The 14845-nt window shown below is 47.5% G+C and overlaps 4 protein-coding genes across 4 annotated transcripts; 2 read left to right on the plus strand and 2 right to left on the minus strand.

Moving 5' to 3' along the window:
• The first annotated feature begins 3428 nt into the window (after window positions 1-3428).
• Window positions 3429-6459, plus strand: CCR75_003385 (uncharacterized protein). Its single transcript, XM_067961481.1, has 6 exons — window positions 3429-3800; window positions 3857-3933; window positions 3999-4274; window positions 4335-4358; window positions 4428-4511; window positions 4574-6459. Exons 1-6 carry the CDS (start codon window positions 3620-3622, stop codon window positions 4673-4675), a joined length of 744 nt encoding a protein of 247 aa, XP_067816599.1. The 5' UTR covers window positions 3429-3619; the 3' UTR covers window positions 4676-6459.
• Window positions 4742-6526, minus strand: CCR75_003384 (uncharacterized protein; the record flags this gene model as incomplete). The annotated part of the gene is made up of 1 exon (XM_067961480.1): window positions 4742-6526. The coding sequence occupies one exon, from the start codon at window positions 6524-6526 to the stop codon at window positions 4742-4744; it is 1785 nt and encodes a 594-aa protein (XP_067816600.1).
• Window positions 6527-6639: 113 nt separating this feature from the next.
• CCR75_003383 (uncharacterized protein) lies at window positions 6640-11158 on the plus strand (the record flags this gene model as incomplete). The annotated part of the gene is made up of 2 exons (XM_067961479.1): window positions 6640-9354; window positions 9422-11158. The coding sequence occupies 2 exons, from the start codon at window positions 6640-6642 to the stop codon at window positions 11156-11158; spliced, it is 4452 nt and encodes a 1483-aa protein (XP_067816590.1).
• Window positions 11159-11574: 416 nt separating this feature from the next.
• On the minus strand, window positions 11575-12937 carry CCR75_003382 (uncharacterized protein; the record flags this gene model as incomplete). The annotated part of the gene is made up of 2 exons (XM_067961478.1): window positions 11575-12327; window positions 12437-12937. The coding sequence occupies 2 exons, from the start codon at window positions 12935-12937 to the stop codon at window positions 11575-11577; spliced, it is 1254 nt and encodes a 417-aa protein (XP_067816234.1).
• Between the last annotated feature and the right edge of the window lie 1908 nt (window positions 12938-14845).

Raw genomic sequence — 14845 nt, forward strand, 5'->3', positions numbered from 1 at the left:
TTACATCGATTTTCTATCGATAACAAACTATTGCTTTATTGCACGGACACTACGGACCCTCCGCGTGTCGTTATTCCTCATGATGAGGATTTGAAGTACTTCATCCTCTATGAGCACACGATACTGTCCTTGGTGGTCATCTCGGTAGAGAAAAGACCTACGGCTCTATAAGCCAGAGTTATTGGTGGCCCAAACTTTATAAATGGGTCAGCACATATGCGAAACGTGCCAACGGGTTAAACCCTCGGCACATGCTGCTGCGCCACTGGCGAGTCTTGCCGTCCCCATAGGATGCTGGGAGTCCATTAGTATGAATTTTATTTTTGGGCTACCGAAAGATTCAGCCGGTAATTCCGGTATAGTGGTCTTTGTTGACCGTTTGAGCAAAATGGCTCACTTAGCGGCCGTGCCGGATTCAATTAATGGAGAGGGTACAGCTAAGCTGTTTATCGATCGCGTGTTTCAACAACATGGTTTGACAGTGGCAATTGTCTCTGATCGGGATCCCCGTTTCACAGGTAAATTCTGGAAATCAATTTTCCGAGTGCTTGGCACCAGATTGGATATGTCCACTGCGGACCATCCGCAAACCGATGGTCAAACTGAACGTGTCAATCACGTCAATGAAGACGTTTTACGCAGCGAATGTGCTCAGACACCAAAGCGCTGGAGCTCAATGCTCCCAGTAGTGGAGTTTGCGTCAAATAACGCTGTTCATGCCTCTACAGGATATACTTCGTTCTACGTAAACGGTCTTACCCACCCGCGCGTTCCATTAACGATACCACTGCGTGGTTCAGGGCTTGGTGGGGGAGAATTGGCCGATAGGCTTGCTGATATCAGCCCTGTTACCGTTCGGAAACAAGTAAGCGAGTTTCTAGCGACGCGATTAAGTGTCTTCAGACATGTAAGGGATACGATGGCTGATAGCCAAGACAAACAAAAAGAACAAGCAGATGCCAAAGGCAGAAGCTGTATTAATTCTTATATGGTCGGAAACCGAGTTTTACTAAACGCTAAAAACCTACCTACCAAATTGGTTTCCGCGGTCTTCAAGACCAAATTGCGCCCGCGCTTTATTGGGCCATTTACGGTCGTGGCCAAGAAGGGCCTTGCTTATACGCTTAACCTTTCCAGCAAGCTGCGTACACACCCAGTGTTTTACGTTGGCTTGCTTAAGCCATATCGGGACCCTTCCCACGTGGACTTGAAGGAACTTGCGCCGAGGCAGGCGGTCGTGCCGAAGATTGTTGCATCCTCACCAGGATATCCAAATGGCCCTCTAAACGAGGCTGCTGACGCTCCAGCGTCGAAAGACGGTTCCGAACCGCCTCAAAAGAGCTCTCAACCCGAGCAAGGACCTCACGAAGAAGTTGCACCTCGTGCCGTAGAGCATCAAATGCTTCCGCCGAAATTTCGGTCCCCTCCCGCGCTGCTTGATGCGCCGGGGAACCTTCAGTTTCATGTGGAGAAACTTTTAAAGCGACGATATCGTGAGGGTCAATACCAGTATCTCGTGAAGTGGCTAGGGTACCCCTCTTCTGAAAACTCTTGGGAGTTCGAGGTACCTCTTCGGCAAGATTGCCCGTACGCCGTTGACGTTTTTGAGCGCCAAGCTCAGGTCAACTCGCGTCAAACGACGCTTCCCACCACTAAACATGGGATTAGGTGAATCTAAAGCCTCAGTGCGGCTTCGATCCTTCGTTGTACGGTCAACCGAAGCACTGAAACATCGGCTAGGCCTTTCTTCGTTTTGTGGCATAAATGCCGAACGTAACTGGCCTTTGGCCTTAAGCTTGGCGAAGTCGAAGCGAAGCTTCCGTTCCAAACGAACATCACCTCTATCCGCAGGCTCTCTGATATTCCAGATATTACGGAGTTTGCGGGCCCGGTGAACCCAGTTCTCAAATGAGACTTCGTTTTTCAGTCCTTGTTTCGTTTGGAAACAATACGATCGAAATTTCCCTCATGGAGGCCACCGAAGCCCCACGGGCTTGATCACGTAAACGCGTCAGATAAGGGTAATGTTTTTAGATTTAAATAAAGTTCAGTCCCCCTTTTGATCTTAAAGCGTTAAGTGCCTTCTCAAGGCTTGCGCATTGATCTGTAAGAGATAGAAGCCTTTCTTAGGTATGTCCTCTTGGGCACTAGTTGCCACTTGGTTCTACGAATCCCTGAATCCCTTGAGCTAGGATTCCTTAAGCTTTATTAGCTTGTACGACTCCCTGAGTTGTTAAACCCATTAGTTCAATAGAACTAAGTGACTCTCTGAGTCTGAAAGTCTTCCTCTGACTTTAGGAGCGAGGTAGCCCCGCTACAACGAAACAGTTGCCTTGAAGACGTCAGGCAGGTTCGCCTTCGCAACAAAAGGCGTCTCCACGTTGATAGCAATGAGTGTAATTTGGATGGGCATTATAGCGCCATCACCCTTCTCAATTAGCTCGCTGTGCTTATATATAAGGTGATGGCAGCTATGTGGACTCATTGTAGTCAACAATGAGCGACAGAACTTCATCCTCACTACGAAAGTGGGATGGATCATTGAGCCAAGTAAACAGCGCGACAGCAGAAGCTGTCGGTGTTGTAATTGAGACACCAGGCGGCGGTGGCGTATTATCGCGATCGTGCGCTTCGTGTTAGGTTGTTTGGGTCTATTGGCAGACGACCCATCAGCTTTGCCCTTCTAAAGTGGCATGTTAAGCGCCGTGTGATGTCACCCGAGTAGGTGCACACACTGATCGCTAAAGGAGTGGCTGAGTGGACTCAAGCGGCGCGACGTAAGTGGCTCGCTGTCCCTCTATCCTTTCGTTGACGATCTAACAAAATGTAATTAGTTTTAATACAGGGAGGGGATAACGGGCTAAAGTGCCTAGTGTTTCAAGCCCGTTAAGTACACTTAACGGGAAGCCAATTACTTCATATAAAGTAATATGTCCTGCCTCTAGGAGGATCACAAAGCGACCCACCCCTTGTGTATGCGATGTATATTGGGACATTTACATTGAAAGGAATGACGTCTAGCGTCATCGACGAGCAGAGGTATTCGGAACAATACGCTCGCCACGTAAGAATGCACATTTACAAAGATGGCATCTATTCATTAATTAATAAGGTTTTGTATTTAATTTCATTAAATATGAATCAGTCCAAAACGACTTAAATAACAAGAGCGCAGAGACGGATAACCGCTTTCGCGACGACACTTGTTCTAAGGTACAAGTCCGTTGTGTGAGGTCGCGTTAAGCGCCCACTAACTACCTCACTGCACGTGAGAGAAGACGGACAAATTGCTTTCTTGCTGTGCTTAAAGGTAGTGCGAGGCAGCTTTAAAAGCGCCCGCCTACACTTTCGGTCATCTACAGCCGTAGCGAATCGAATAAATTTCGGCTTCTTCCTACAAGAAACTTCTATTGATTATTAAGTGACACGTTTAAATAAAATATAAAAATATAATTTATTTCGTCTCCGTCGAGGCATTTTAGCGCTCACAAAATTGTCAAAATCACAAAAAGCATTATACTGTAGCTGTAAAAGACACAATTTGTGAAAATTGATTAGCACATCAAACATTTTTTTTACTGTGATGTTCGAAACTAGGAGTTATTCGTGAGTGGCCAATATGACCCCTCGAAATCCTCGCATCATTGCCCTCTTCGATGTGGATGGCACGCTCACAGTCGCGCGTAAGACTGCAACACCCGCGATGTTTTCGCGTCTGAAGAAGCTTCGCGAGAGCATTACAATTGGTGTCGTGGGTGGCTCCGATTTAATAAAGCAGAAGGAACAGCTCGGCGACGATGGTGCATATAAATGCTACAGACTCTCTGTTTTCGTAGTTGATAATTATATGATGCAGTAATCAACAATTTTGACTATAGCTTCTCAGAAAATGGTCTTGTAGCCTACCACAACGGACAACTAGTCGGCGAGACGGTGCGTGACTACCATTGCTGCAAATTGAGGTCGCTATTGCCTAAATAGTGTACTTCTGTCTTTAGGACCTGAAAAGCAAATACACGAATCTGCAAATTAATAAATTGGTAAACTTTTGCCTGCGCTACATCGCAGAGCTGGACATTCCCGTGAAGCGCGGTACCTTCGTGGAGTTTCGAATGGGTATGATTAACGTATCGCCCGTTGGCCGCAACTGCTCGCAGAAAGAGCGCGACGAATTTGAAAAATACGACTCTATCTACAAAATCCGCGAGACTTTTGTCGAGAAACTTCGTGCTGAATTTTCCGAATACGATCTGACATTTTCCATAGGGGGTCAGGTACGATATACACTTAATTAAGTTTTGACCTGCTATTAAAACTTCCTTGTCTCTTTGTAGATTTCGTTTGACGTCTTTCCGATGGTAAATTGTTTTCAATGATTTTTAAACTTTAGACGTTGCTAATTGTAAATTTTTTTTCACTTATTGCAGGGTTGGGACAAGACATTCTGTCTGCGTTACCTGGACGCAAAAGACTACGACAAAATCCACTTTTTTGGTGATAAAACCCACAAGGTGGGTTAATTGTTGCAATTCAACTAATATCATCCCTAATAGGACTTGGCTCTAACTGACAGGGTGGCAACGACTACGAGATTTATACGAATGAGCGTATAATTGGCCATTCGGTCAAAAGTCCGGAAGAAACCATTCAGCTATTAGATCAGCTTTTCCCATAGAGACAATGCCGCACCTGAGGTCCACCATCATTCTCGGTTCTCACACTGGCAAACTTAGCATCAGTATTATCGCCTTAAACGTTTTCCTTTGCCACTTTCCTCTACATCAAGTAATTCGTCATTGTCTTGAACATTTCTCATAGGGTCATCATCGCGTGATTTCAGCAGCTTGTAAGCCTCCATTTCCTCGGCATTTACCTCGAAATTGCCCATCGAATTGTATTTGCGATGTTGCTTGTCATTTTGTTCCAACTGCTTCTTTTTCTCCTTCACTGCTTTTTTTATGGCTTGCTTCAATTTCTTTTCATCCAACTCCGGCGCAATGTTTTCGCCGTACATTTCGCTGCGCTTCCTGATAATACCACTTTCGTCGGCCTTCTTCGGTTCAACTTGTTCAGATACATTAAGCATTGGTCGCTCTGAGTTTGCAATGTAAGATTCATCAGCCGCCTGGATCCCAGCTTCGCCAGTACAATATGACTTGCGGACCTTAGAGTGACAGCACGCATACCCCCACAACATGGCAGTCCGATCAAACCAAGATCCCCAAATTTGTGTATGATTGTTCTCAAAAGAATCTTCGACATACTTGGACCGCGCAGATGCTCGCTCACGACCTTTAACAACATGGCCATCGCGGGAGTACTCAACATAGTGCTCGGTTTGCGCCAACAAGAGCTCCTTAGGCGGCGCTTCCAGGTGTTCCTGGCCACCATATTTTTCAAGAATCTTGCTGCTCTTTTCTTTTTCTAAAAGAGCTTTTCGTTCTTCGTACTGCTTCTTCAAAAATTCAGCTTGTGAGGGATTTGCGAGAGGGTGAATATCAGTACCCTTGGAGTAAGCTTCCCAAGCAAAGAGCTGAGCAGACGCTAGCTTTTGTGCATCGCCCGTAAAACGGGTCATATTGTCACCAACAAACGTCGTGTCTTCTGGGTTTAGCTCTGGATTAGGATTGTCGCGCATCGAGCGCGTTTTCGGGTCATAATAGGCAGAGTTCGGGTTGAGATTGCGGAGGTACTTGGCTGTGTCCTCTCGAATACGCAAATTTCGAACTGTTGTCTTCATCTGAGCACCACCAACACCTCCCTGCCGCGCAACACGCTCGGTAAACATCGTCCCTTCATCGTGATCACGAAACTCTTCGTCCTCTGACTCCATGTCTGATTCATAGTCCGAGCCCGAGTCTGAATTCGACAAATCGCCCTCTCTGTTCTGACCCTTGTTTCGCACCTTCTTCTCCTTATTTTTATCGGCGGACTCCTTAAGCTTTTTATTGATTTCATCGGCACGCAGCTTCTTGCGAGCGGCGTCAATCTTTTCGTATCGCTCGACAGTTTTCAAGTGGTCCTTCGGGTCGTAGCCTAGCCACTGGTCGCGCTTGGCATCGAAGGTAAGCTTTCCAAATTTTTCAGAACGAACGTCTACAACAACTTCATCCTTTTTGAGATCCATATTTGTCTTCCAGGCGCCAATTTTACGCGGCCGCTCGACGCACTCGTTGGTCTTGTGGCTCATGGCTCCGCAGTTCTTGCACGCGCCCTTACGCCATTTGCGCTTCCGCGCTATTCCAGTTATCAATGATTGTGCTTTTCTTCCCTTAATATAAAGCTCGTCGGCCTCGTTTATGGATAGCAAGCGCGCCTGGTGTTGCAATGTCTGGTGATTCAGCGACGGCCCCGAGTCGCCTAGATACCACGGTCGCTTGCTAATGAATTCAGGATTGTGTGGATTAATCAGGTTTCCTTCTGCATCCTGCTCCGGTGGCAGTATGCCATTTTTCCGCGCCTCCTCAATCTCGCGCTTCTTCTTAAAGTCTCCGCTCGACAAGCGCTCACTCCCTCCAGAAGCCATTGTTGTCTTCTAATGATGTTTAGAAATACTATACACGGATTGGATGAAAATGGAGTTTTGGTTAAGTATGCCAATTAAGCCCTTGAGAGCGCACTTGTCCCCTCTGGGTAACCATGATTTCGGAGGCAGCGCACTCTGAATGCGTGCGGCTGCTAGACCTTTTGACGAATTCGCGCGTTCAGGAAAGCTGGTCGTGGGTGTTTATGATGCCTGTGAACATTCCAGGATACGACAAAGTCATCAAGAAGCCTATGGATCTCGGCACAATTAAGAAGAATTTAGGGATCAAACCCTCACGCTGTCGCTTTAAATCACATGAAAAATTTGCACGGGATGTGCGTCTTGTGTTTCAAAATGCCCTTTTGTATAACAAGGACGATCAGGATGTAAAGGGTTCTGTCTACGCAGCGGCGCAGCATTTACGCCGAGTTTTCGAAACAGCGTATGCAAAAGCCATTGAGAACGTATTTCGAGCCGATGACGCGGCCAAGGCGGCGCATCGTGAGGCGAAGGAAGAAAAGAGAAAGGCTGAATGTGGTGATGCGACAAGGGTGGATGGGGAAGGTGCGGTCATTTCAAATTTGTCGCCGTCCCACAACCACCAGAGCAGCAGCAGCAGCCACCACAGTAGCCATCGCCATCGCTCTCGATCAGACGGAGAAGACGGCAGAAAACAAAAGCATAAACACAGCAAGAAGGAAAAAAAGTCCAAGAAAAGTAAACAAAAGAGCAGGGATCGAGATAGGGAACACCGTCATGGTAGCTCCAGTACTGGCGAGAGGAAGAAGAAGTATCATCAAAGCGAGCTTGACCGTAGCATTGCGTCTTCTTTAAACGATAAGGCTATGTCTGTATCCATTCTTAAGGCTCCTGTACCACCACCAAGTCTTCCTTCAAGCTCTGCTTTGATGTTGCAGCAGGAAGTAAGTTTAGCAAGAATGACCGATGGAAAAGTCACAGCGTGTCTTTCCGTGCTGATGAAATTGATCAAGTACAAAGAGGGGAACATTAGTCCGGCAGCCCCGTTTTTGCAGCCAGTTGATTTGAGCCACTTTCCAGACTATCGCGTGAAAGTACCCAATCGCATGCATCTATATGGCGTACAGAAAAAGCTTCATCGTGGAAGCTATGCCACGATGGATGCATTTGCTTATGACATGCGTTTGATTTTCTCGAACTGTTTTGTTTACAACAGCGATGTGATTTTAAGCAAAATTATGCGAAATCACGCCGTAACTCTTTTGAAGCTGTTTGAGAGTCAATTCATGAAGATTGGAGGCTCCTGGCCTGGTGTTCCAGATCGTTGGAAATGCCATCAAATTATTCACGAGATTCTTGCTCATAGAACAGCGGGACAGGAGACAGCACAGTGGTTTAAGTACCCGATTGAGTCGTACTACGATTCTCCGGATCAAATTCCATACAATTATTACGAAGTGGTGAAAGCGCCAATGGATATTGGCACGGTATCGTCGAAGTTGCACTTGGGGGTGTACAAAAACATGTCTGAATTTATTGCAGGGATGAAGCTTGTTTTCGACAATTGTATCTCCTACTGGCAGTCGGATCCCCAAGGACAGACTTACTGCGAGTCTGCAGAGACTTTGCTTCGTCTTTTACGTTCGCAAAGCACTATTTTTATAAATTTAAGCGGCAGCAATGCAGCGTCAAAAGACAAGCAACGACCGCATGTGCCCGCGTTATTTAAGGCCAAATCAGCTTCAGATACCTCTTCTTCACTATCGTCATCCGTTTCTACGGCCGAAATTGAGCATGAGATAAGCAAGAAGCAGCCTTCATCCAAGCCGTATCCCTCTATGTCGTCAAAGTTGTCCAAGTCTTCGAAGTATCTGAAGTCGTCGAAGTCGTCGAAGTCGTCGAAGTTGTCCAGATCCCGCGATACAGGCACTGGGTTACCTGAAAAAGATTTATGTCTTGGAATTATGAAGCAATTGCGTGCGCACAAAATGGAAGGCTTTGGTGGAGTTTCGGTGAAAACGGCTGGTCCTTTTTTGACTGCTGTCGACACCACAAAGTATTCGGATTATTTATCGATCGTTTCCGAGCCGATGGATTTTGCCAAAATTGAGCGTAAATTGAAAAGTGATCGCTACGGGAGTGTTGACGAATTCAGTGCGGATGTTCATTTGATCTTTTCCAATTGCCACAAGTATAATAGCGATCCAGTGGAAGGGGCTGATATTCGAGCGATGGCTACTATTTTGCGCAACTACTTCGTGGAGCTTTACAATGAGAAGCTTGGTCCGCTTGACGGTATGGCTAACATTCTTATACAGTCGTCGACTAATGCAACGCAGGCTGCAGTCGTCCCAACCTCTTTAAATTCATTGCAGCTGAAGTTACCAGAAGAGCCTTCGAGGTCACTTGTAGCTAAAGCACACACTAAGGTTGGGGTCCTTCACAAGCCTGTAGAAAAATTACCTGCACCTTCTCCGTCCAAAAAGCAGTTGTCGATACCTGCAGCAGCTAATGCCAGCAGCACCATTGCTCGCGAGTTTTTAAGAGCTCCTGAAATACTTAAGCAAGTAAATACGGTGGCACCGGCAGCAATCATCTCAACAAAACCTTTAGATATGGTACGAACATTAATTACCGAGACCTCTTCATCGGTTGCGAGCAAAGAGCTGCCCTCTGATAGCCGTGATTTATCGAACCTTACCCCCGAAATGTCAAAGCGGCTTCGAAAGGAGCTAAAGGAGAAGCGTAGAAAAGAGAAAAAAATTAAAAAGGAGAAGAAGAAGAAAGACAAAGAAAAAAAGCGCGATAAGAAGGAGAAGAAGGAACGAAGCAAGTTGACTGCTCCTCAGGTTCGTCCCGAATCCTGCTATTGCTGTGACTTTCTATCTTATGATGAATGTATCATTTGCCTTACAGGAACTGGGATTGCCAACAGAAAAGAATTCTACTGCTTTAGCCCTGCCACCCGCTATAGCTACTGTCGCTAATCCGTCCGCGGCTCTTGCTGCGCTTCCGCCTACAGTTCATGCCCTTGGCTCAGCAGCAGTTGCCTCAAAGAGAGGTATGGTAGAACCCCACGTTACGACGAGCTCGGTATCTAGCAAGAAGAGCAAAAAGCACAAGAAATCAAATTTAAAATCGTGGGAAACGGCATGTGACCGCGTACTGAATCGTTTGGGTAAGATTGAGCAAGTGGCGAAGCTTCACTTTAATCATCCACTTCTGGAGATTTTTCCCCACCTTGCAACGGAATACAAAACCTTAGTTTCGAATCCCATGGACCTGCGCACTTTGCGCGAGCTGCTGCATGCGCATGCGCTCACTCAAGCCGATTTTCTGTGTAAGGGCCGACTCATTTTCCAGAATGCTATCACATTCAATTGTGCCGATGACCAGGCTTCAATTCAGGTGCGGAAAATGTCGGCACATTTATTGTGGTACTTCGACTCGCTGTGTGCAGAGCTGCAGATTGTTTCATCGCTCGAAGCATTCGGCGAGCAAAGTCTTGCAAAGCGCAATCAATTACGAAGTGAACGCGCAGAGTTTGTAAGCACTGTTTCGGTTGAGTTTAAAGCCAAGGAGTGTCAAAAGCTGCTTCGGGCGTTGAACAGCCAGAAGTTTGACAAGAATTGCTGGCCATTTCGTAAGCCTGTCCGCGTGTTGTTTCCCGCTTTATCGCCGGATTACTTTGAAGTTGTCAAAACGCCTATGGATCTTTCAACGATCGCCGAGAAACTAGCTGCATTTGAGTACAAGATGCACGGCGACTTTATTCGAGACGTGCGACTGACCTTTGAGAATGCTATAAGCTATAATCGGGCGGACAAGGAGCGCGCAGAATGGAGCGTGTATTCCGCGGCAGCACACATGCTGAGTGTAGTAGATGATTTGTGGGGAGATGTGACGTTAGAGGTCACTGAAAAGACGCGGCGACGAAATTTATTGCGAAAGGAACGCTTGAATGACCCCAAGCGCAAGCGAAGCGATGACCTTGAAAGCAAAATGCAAAAATCTCATCAGCCTACGTCAGAAGCAGAATCTCATCATCAGTCTGATCAAAAGAGCCGTGCAGAGGAATCTGTAGGCAGCAGTACGTTTGTTAAAACGCTGGACAAGTGTGCGTCATTAACAAGAAATAATGCCACATCAACTTCCGTAGTGGGTACAATTGTTGTTGGTGGTGCACGTGGCTCATCCGAGGATGCAACTTCCTCGGAAGCAACGCGAGTAAAGTTACAACTCATGCCGAGCAGACCGAACATGGAGCGTATGAATAAACAAGAGCGAAAAGCCGAGGAAAAGCGACGGAAGCGTGCTCGACGCGATGAGGAAATGGCGCGTACGGAGAAGAGACGTCGTACTGCTGTTGCAGCTACTGACGACGCTTTGCGGGAAGCGGAGATTCGAAGTCGTCGAAAATTGCAGAAACTTGAGATGGCTGAATCAGTATTACTGCGCGAAGAGCGGGAGCGCCGAATGGCAGAGGAGAAAGCTGAACGTGCACGTCGATCGCAGATGAAGCTTAACGCTGCAGCCTGGACTGGTGTGCTGCTCCCAAAGCGAGTTTTGAGTAAACAAACCGCCTTTTGGGCCAGAAAGCGCCCAAAGCTTCAAGTTCCTGTGGCGTTTCTGCCGGCAGTCATCAACGCATGAGGTGACTGCCGTCGCATAATATCAGTCAATCTAGGCTTATAACTTCACGAAACTTTCTGCTGAGTCGATGCCACTTTTTGATAGCAAAACCAAGTAGAAATAAGACGGACTTTTTAGCTTTTTTTAAAAAAATGAGATTGAATATTTAAATCCAAAATGTTCAATACCACTTCGGGATTCAAACTATCATAAAAAGAAAAATGATATTTGAGTGCTCTTCCTATTATTGCTCCGGTCATATGTCATCCCCAAGCTCACGTCGTTGTTTAGCTCGGCACTTTTGAACTGCTACATCCTTTCCAACTCTTGTGTTGCTTTCTGCGTCATTTCCAACCCTTTTTCTAGCGAATTATTTTTCGATCAAGGTGACGAGCATATCGCTTCATTTTAGCACCATTTCTCAACCTCTTTTACAGCTACGGGTACTGCATGTGCTGCTCGTATAGGTTTCCAAAGTATGGCTCTGTCATTAGTCCCGTTTCAATTTCCTGCCAGCCGTACTTAAAGTGGTAAACACGAGGACCCGGCGTCTCTCCTCCACTGCACGTGTGGTAACTGCCCTTGCACATACACGCTAAAGCTGTCGCCACCATGGCATAATTGTCGCTGGGAGAACACGGCGACGGGCATGTATCCAGGCCATATCCCTTTCCAAGCGGAGTGTTCATGCCAGCAGAATAGAGATTCAGTAAGTTGTCCGAGCCCAAAAGACCGCACGCCAAGTGACTAGGAACGACAACCTGCGATTGAATAAACAAAAGCTCCTCCGTTGGCACCTTGATCCAGCGGTCCTTCGCATGCGTGCTCGCCGCCTCTAAATCACATACTCCATACGCCATGGCATAGAGCCACGACTTGCACTCCCAGAGCACGTTGGGATCCAACTGGAGGAACTGCGCCACAAACATAAAGTCCAGCGCCGGGTCTACAAGCAGCAAAGCAGCTCCAGCCAGGACACTAGGCCAATATTCTATGGCTTGATAGTCAAGCAGGGCAATGTCTACCAGACGAATGGCGTTGACAAACAACTCCTTGGTGCCGGAAGCGTTGCGCGCTGGATTAACAAAGTCGCCCATGGTGTCGAGTGGACGCAGGTCGGCCGATCCGCCCGCAACCATGAATAGAAGCCACGCATACGGCGTCGTAGGGTGTAAATTCCACTGTAGCTCCTGATATTATTCATGTAAAAGCAACAAGAGCTTGTGAGTCATCTGTCGGCAAGCAGGCGACCATCATTAACCTTTCCGGTCTGCAATTCCTCTCTGCATTATGACTTACCACAACATAGTCCACTTCAAGACGTGCAAGATCTTCCGCTGCCAGTTGAACACACCCACGTTCGGCCAAAAAAGCCATAAACTCAGCCGCTTTCGGTGGATGCACTTCCTCAATCTTAGCCGCCATAAAGACACACGAGAGGCCAAGAACACGCAGCTGCTTCTGCATATGACGCACGTCACTTCCATGACCAAACGTGAAATTTTCATGTAGGGAAGCAGCAGCACGGCGCCGCAGCAAAACTTGGGCATATTGATTAGCAAAATGCGCCGTTTGGCGCTGTAGCGCAAAGTGGGTTGCCACCTCGACAATCCAGCGCCACGTAAAGCCAAACTGCTCATAAGTCGCTTTCTGTAGACCGAGCACGGACTCTTGAGATTGTAGTACTGGCGACTTGAGCGGGTTAGCGACTACGGGCGCGAGGCGGCCAGCGAGAGCGAGTTGGTGGTAAGACATCTCTTTTTGACGCATGCTCAGCACATTCATGAGATCCGGATTCATGGTTAGCGCTCGCCGATCAGGTGATGGTTCAACTGCTTCCTTTCTCCCTCAGCGGTGCTTCTCTCTTCCTCCTACGCTTCCCCCCGTCACTTCCGCACTCTTAAGCGGCAGAACACAAGAGAAAGCCAGAAGGAAACCTTAAGTACGATATGAGGGTGCTAAAAACAAATAATCAGAAAGCATCGCAAGTAATGTCCTGCACATCGAAGAAGCTAATTGCTGCACCTGATAAGCTGATCCAAAAGACGCTCGCACCATAGTGATTATGAACACTTTTTAGCAAAGCAGCTCTGTTTATTTTTAATGTGAATGTCACGGGGTTTCTGTTAGAAAGGTGGTGAAAAGAGGGATCTTACGTCGACGCTTTTTCACGACGATGATGGACGAAGGTGATGACGTGCTTCAGCACATCAACAAGATCAAGACATTGGCGGAACAGCTGGACGCAGTCGGCGCTCCGGTCAGCGAGGATGATCTCGTTATCACGCTTCTTGCAAGTCTTAGCGAGTCATACGCGTTCCTGATTACGGCGTTGGAGTCAAGATCCGACTCTTTGTCGTGGGAGCTCGTGACGTCTCGGCTTATGCATGAAGATATGAAACGCAAGGAACAAGGTGGCGGCGTCGATGGAGCCGCGCACGGGCAAGGACAAGCGTTTATGACTACGGACAACGGACGGCGCAAGGGACGTCAACCGCCTGCTAAGGCTGGCAGTGCGTGCCATTATTGTGGAGAGCACGGGCATTGGATCGCCAAGTGCCCGGTGCGAATTCGTGACAATGCTGATCGGCAACGACCAGCACAGCGTGCAAACATCGCGCAGAGTGAAGACGACTCTGGCAATTTTCTGTTTTCAGCTGGTGGTAATTCAGGAACCTCGAAGTCGAGTTGCGCATGGCTGGTCGACTCGGGTGCTACGCAGCACATGACTTTTTCGAAAGAATATATGATGAAGTACAAGGATATTTCTCCGGTGGATGTTCGTCTGGCCGACGACGGTGTTGTTCAGGCGATCGGGACTGGTGACATTGTAATGTCTATGAAGACGCCTCAAGGAATTAAAAAGGGTAAGCTTCGCGGGGTATGGCACATACCGAAGTTATCGCGCAACCTTTTCTCCGTTGGACGCTTTACAAAGGATGTTGGACCAGTCACGTTTGAAAGCGATGGCTTTTTTGTCAAGGCCAAAGGAATGCAGTTGAAGCTTGGAGCTCGAGAGGGCAAAGGGCTATTCATGACGCCTGTCAGTACTGACGAAGCCAATGTGACAAGCTCGTCGGGATGTCATGGGGACACTAACTCGTACCTCTGGCACCTTCGGCTTGGGCACATTGGATATAGTGGTCTTGACACTATCGTCAAAAGAAACTATGGTGTTGGCATTGATCTTGCGTCGATCAAGCAGTGGGAGCTGTGCGATAGTTGTGCACTAGGCAAACAAACGCGAGTGAGATTTATGCCAAAGTCGCCTCATCGTGCAAAGAAAATGTTGGAAGTTATTCACAGCGATGTGTGCGGACCTATGCAGTCAACGACTTTTAGCGGCAAGCGGTACTTTGTCACTTTCACGGACGAGTACTCGCACTTTACCACAGTATTTCTGCTGAAGAACAAGTCAGAAGTTGCTGACAAATTTGCTGAGTTTGTTGCGTTTGCTGAAACTCAGACTGGCAACGTCGTTAAAGCTCTTCGCTGCGATAATGGTGGCGAGTACACTTCAGGTGAAATGGCCAAGTTCTGTAAGCGGCGAGGTATCGAGCAAAAGTTCACACCGCCTTATACCCCACAGCTTAACGGAGTGGCCGAGCGCATGAACAGGACGCTGGTGGAATGCGCAAGATGTATGATCGAGCATGCTGGACTGCCGAAGACATATTGGGGTGAAGCAGTTATGACCTCTGCTTTTCT

This window comes from Bremia lactucae (assembly GCF_004359215.1).
Source record: "Bremia lactucae strain SF5 chromosome Unknown BlacSF5_NotPlaced_178_SHOA01000114.1_533860bp, whole genome shotgun sequence".
Classification (NCBI taxonomy): domain Eukaryota; phylum Oomycota; class Peronosporomycetes; order Peronosporales; family Peronosporaceae; genus Bremia; species Bremia lactucae.

Bases quoted from the DNA above. Each gene is read 5' to 3' on its own strand.
- CCR75_003385 (XM_067961481.1), top strand. From the start codon at position 3,620: ATGACCCCTCGAAATCCTCGCATCATTGCCCTCTTCGATGTGGATGGC. The intron at 3,934-3,998 runs GTGCGTGACTAC...TTCTGTCTTTAG, and splicing joins GACAACTAGTCGGCGAGACG to GACCTGAAAAGCAAATACAC. The intron at 4,359-4,427 runs GTAAATTGTTTT...CACTTATTGCAG, and splicing joins CGTTTGACGTCTTTCCGATG to GGTTGGGACAAGACATTCTG.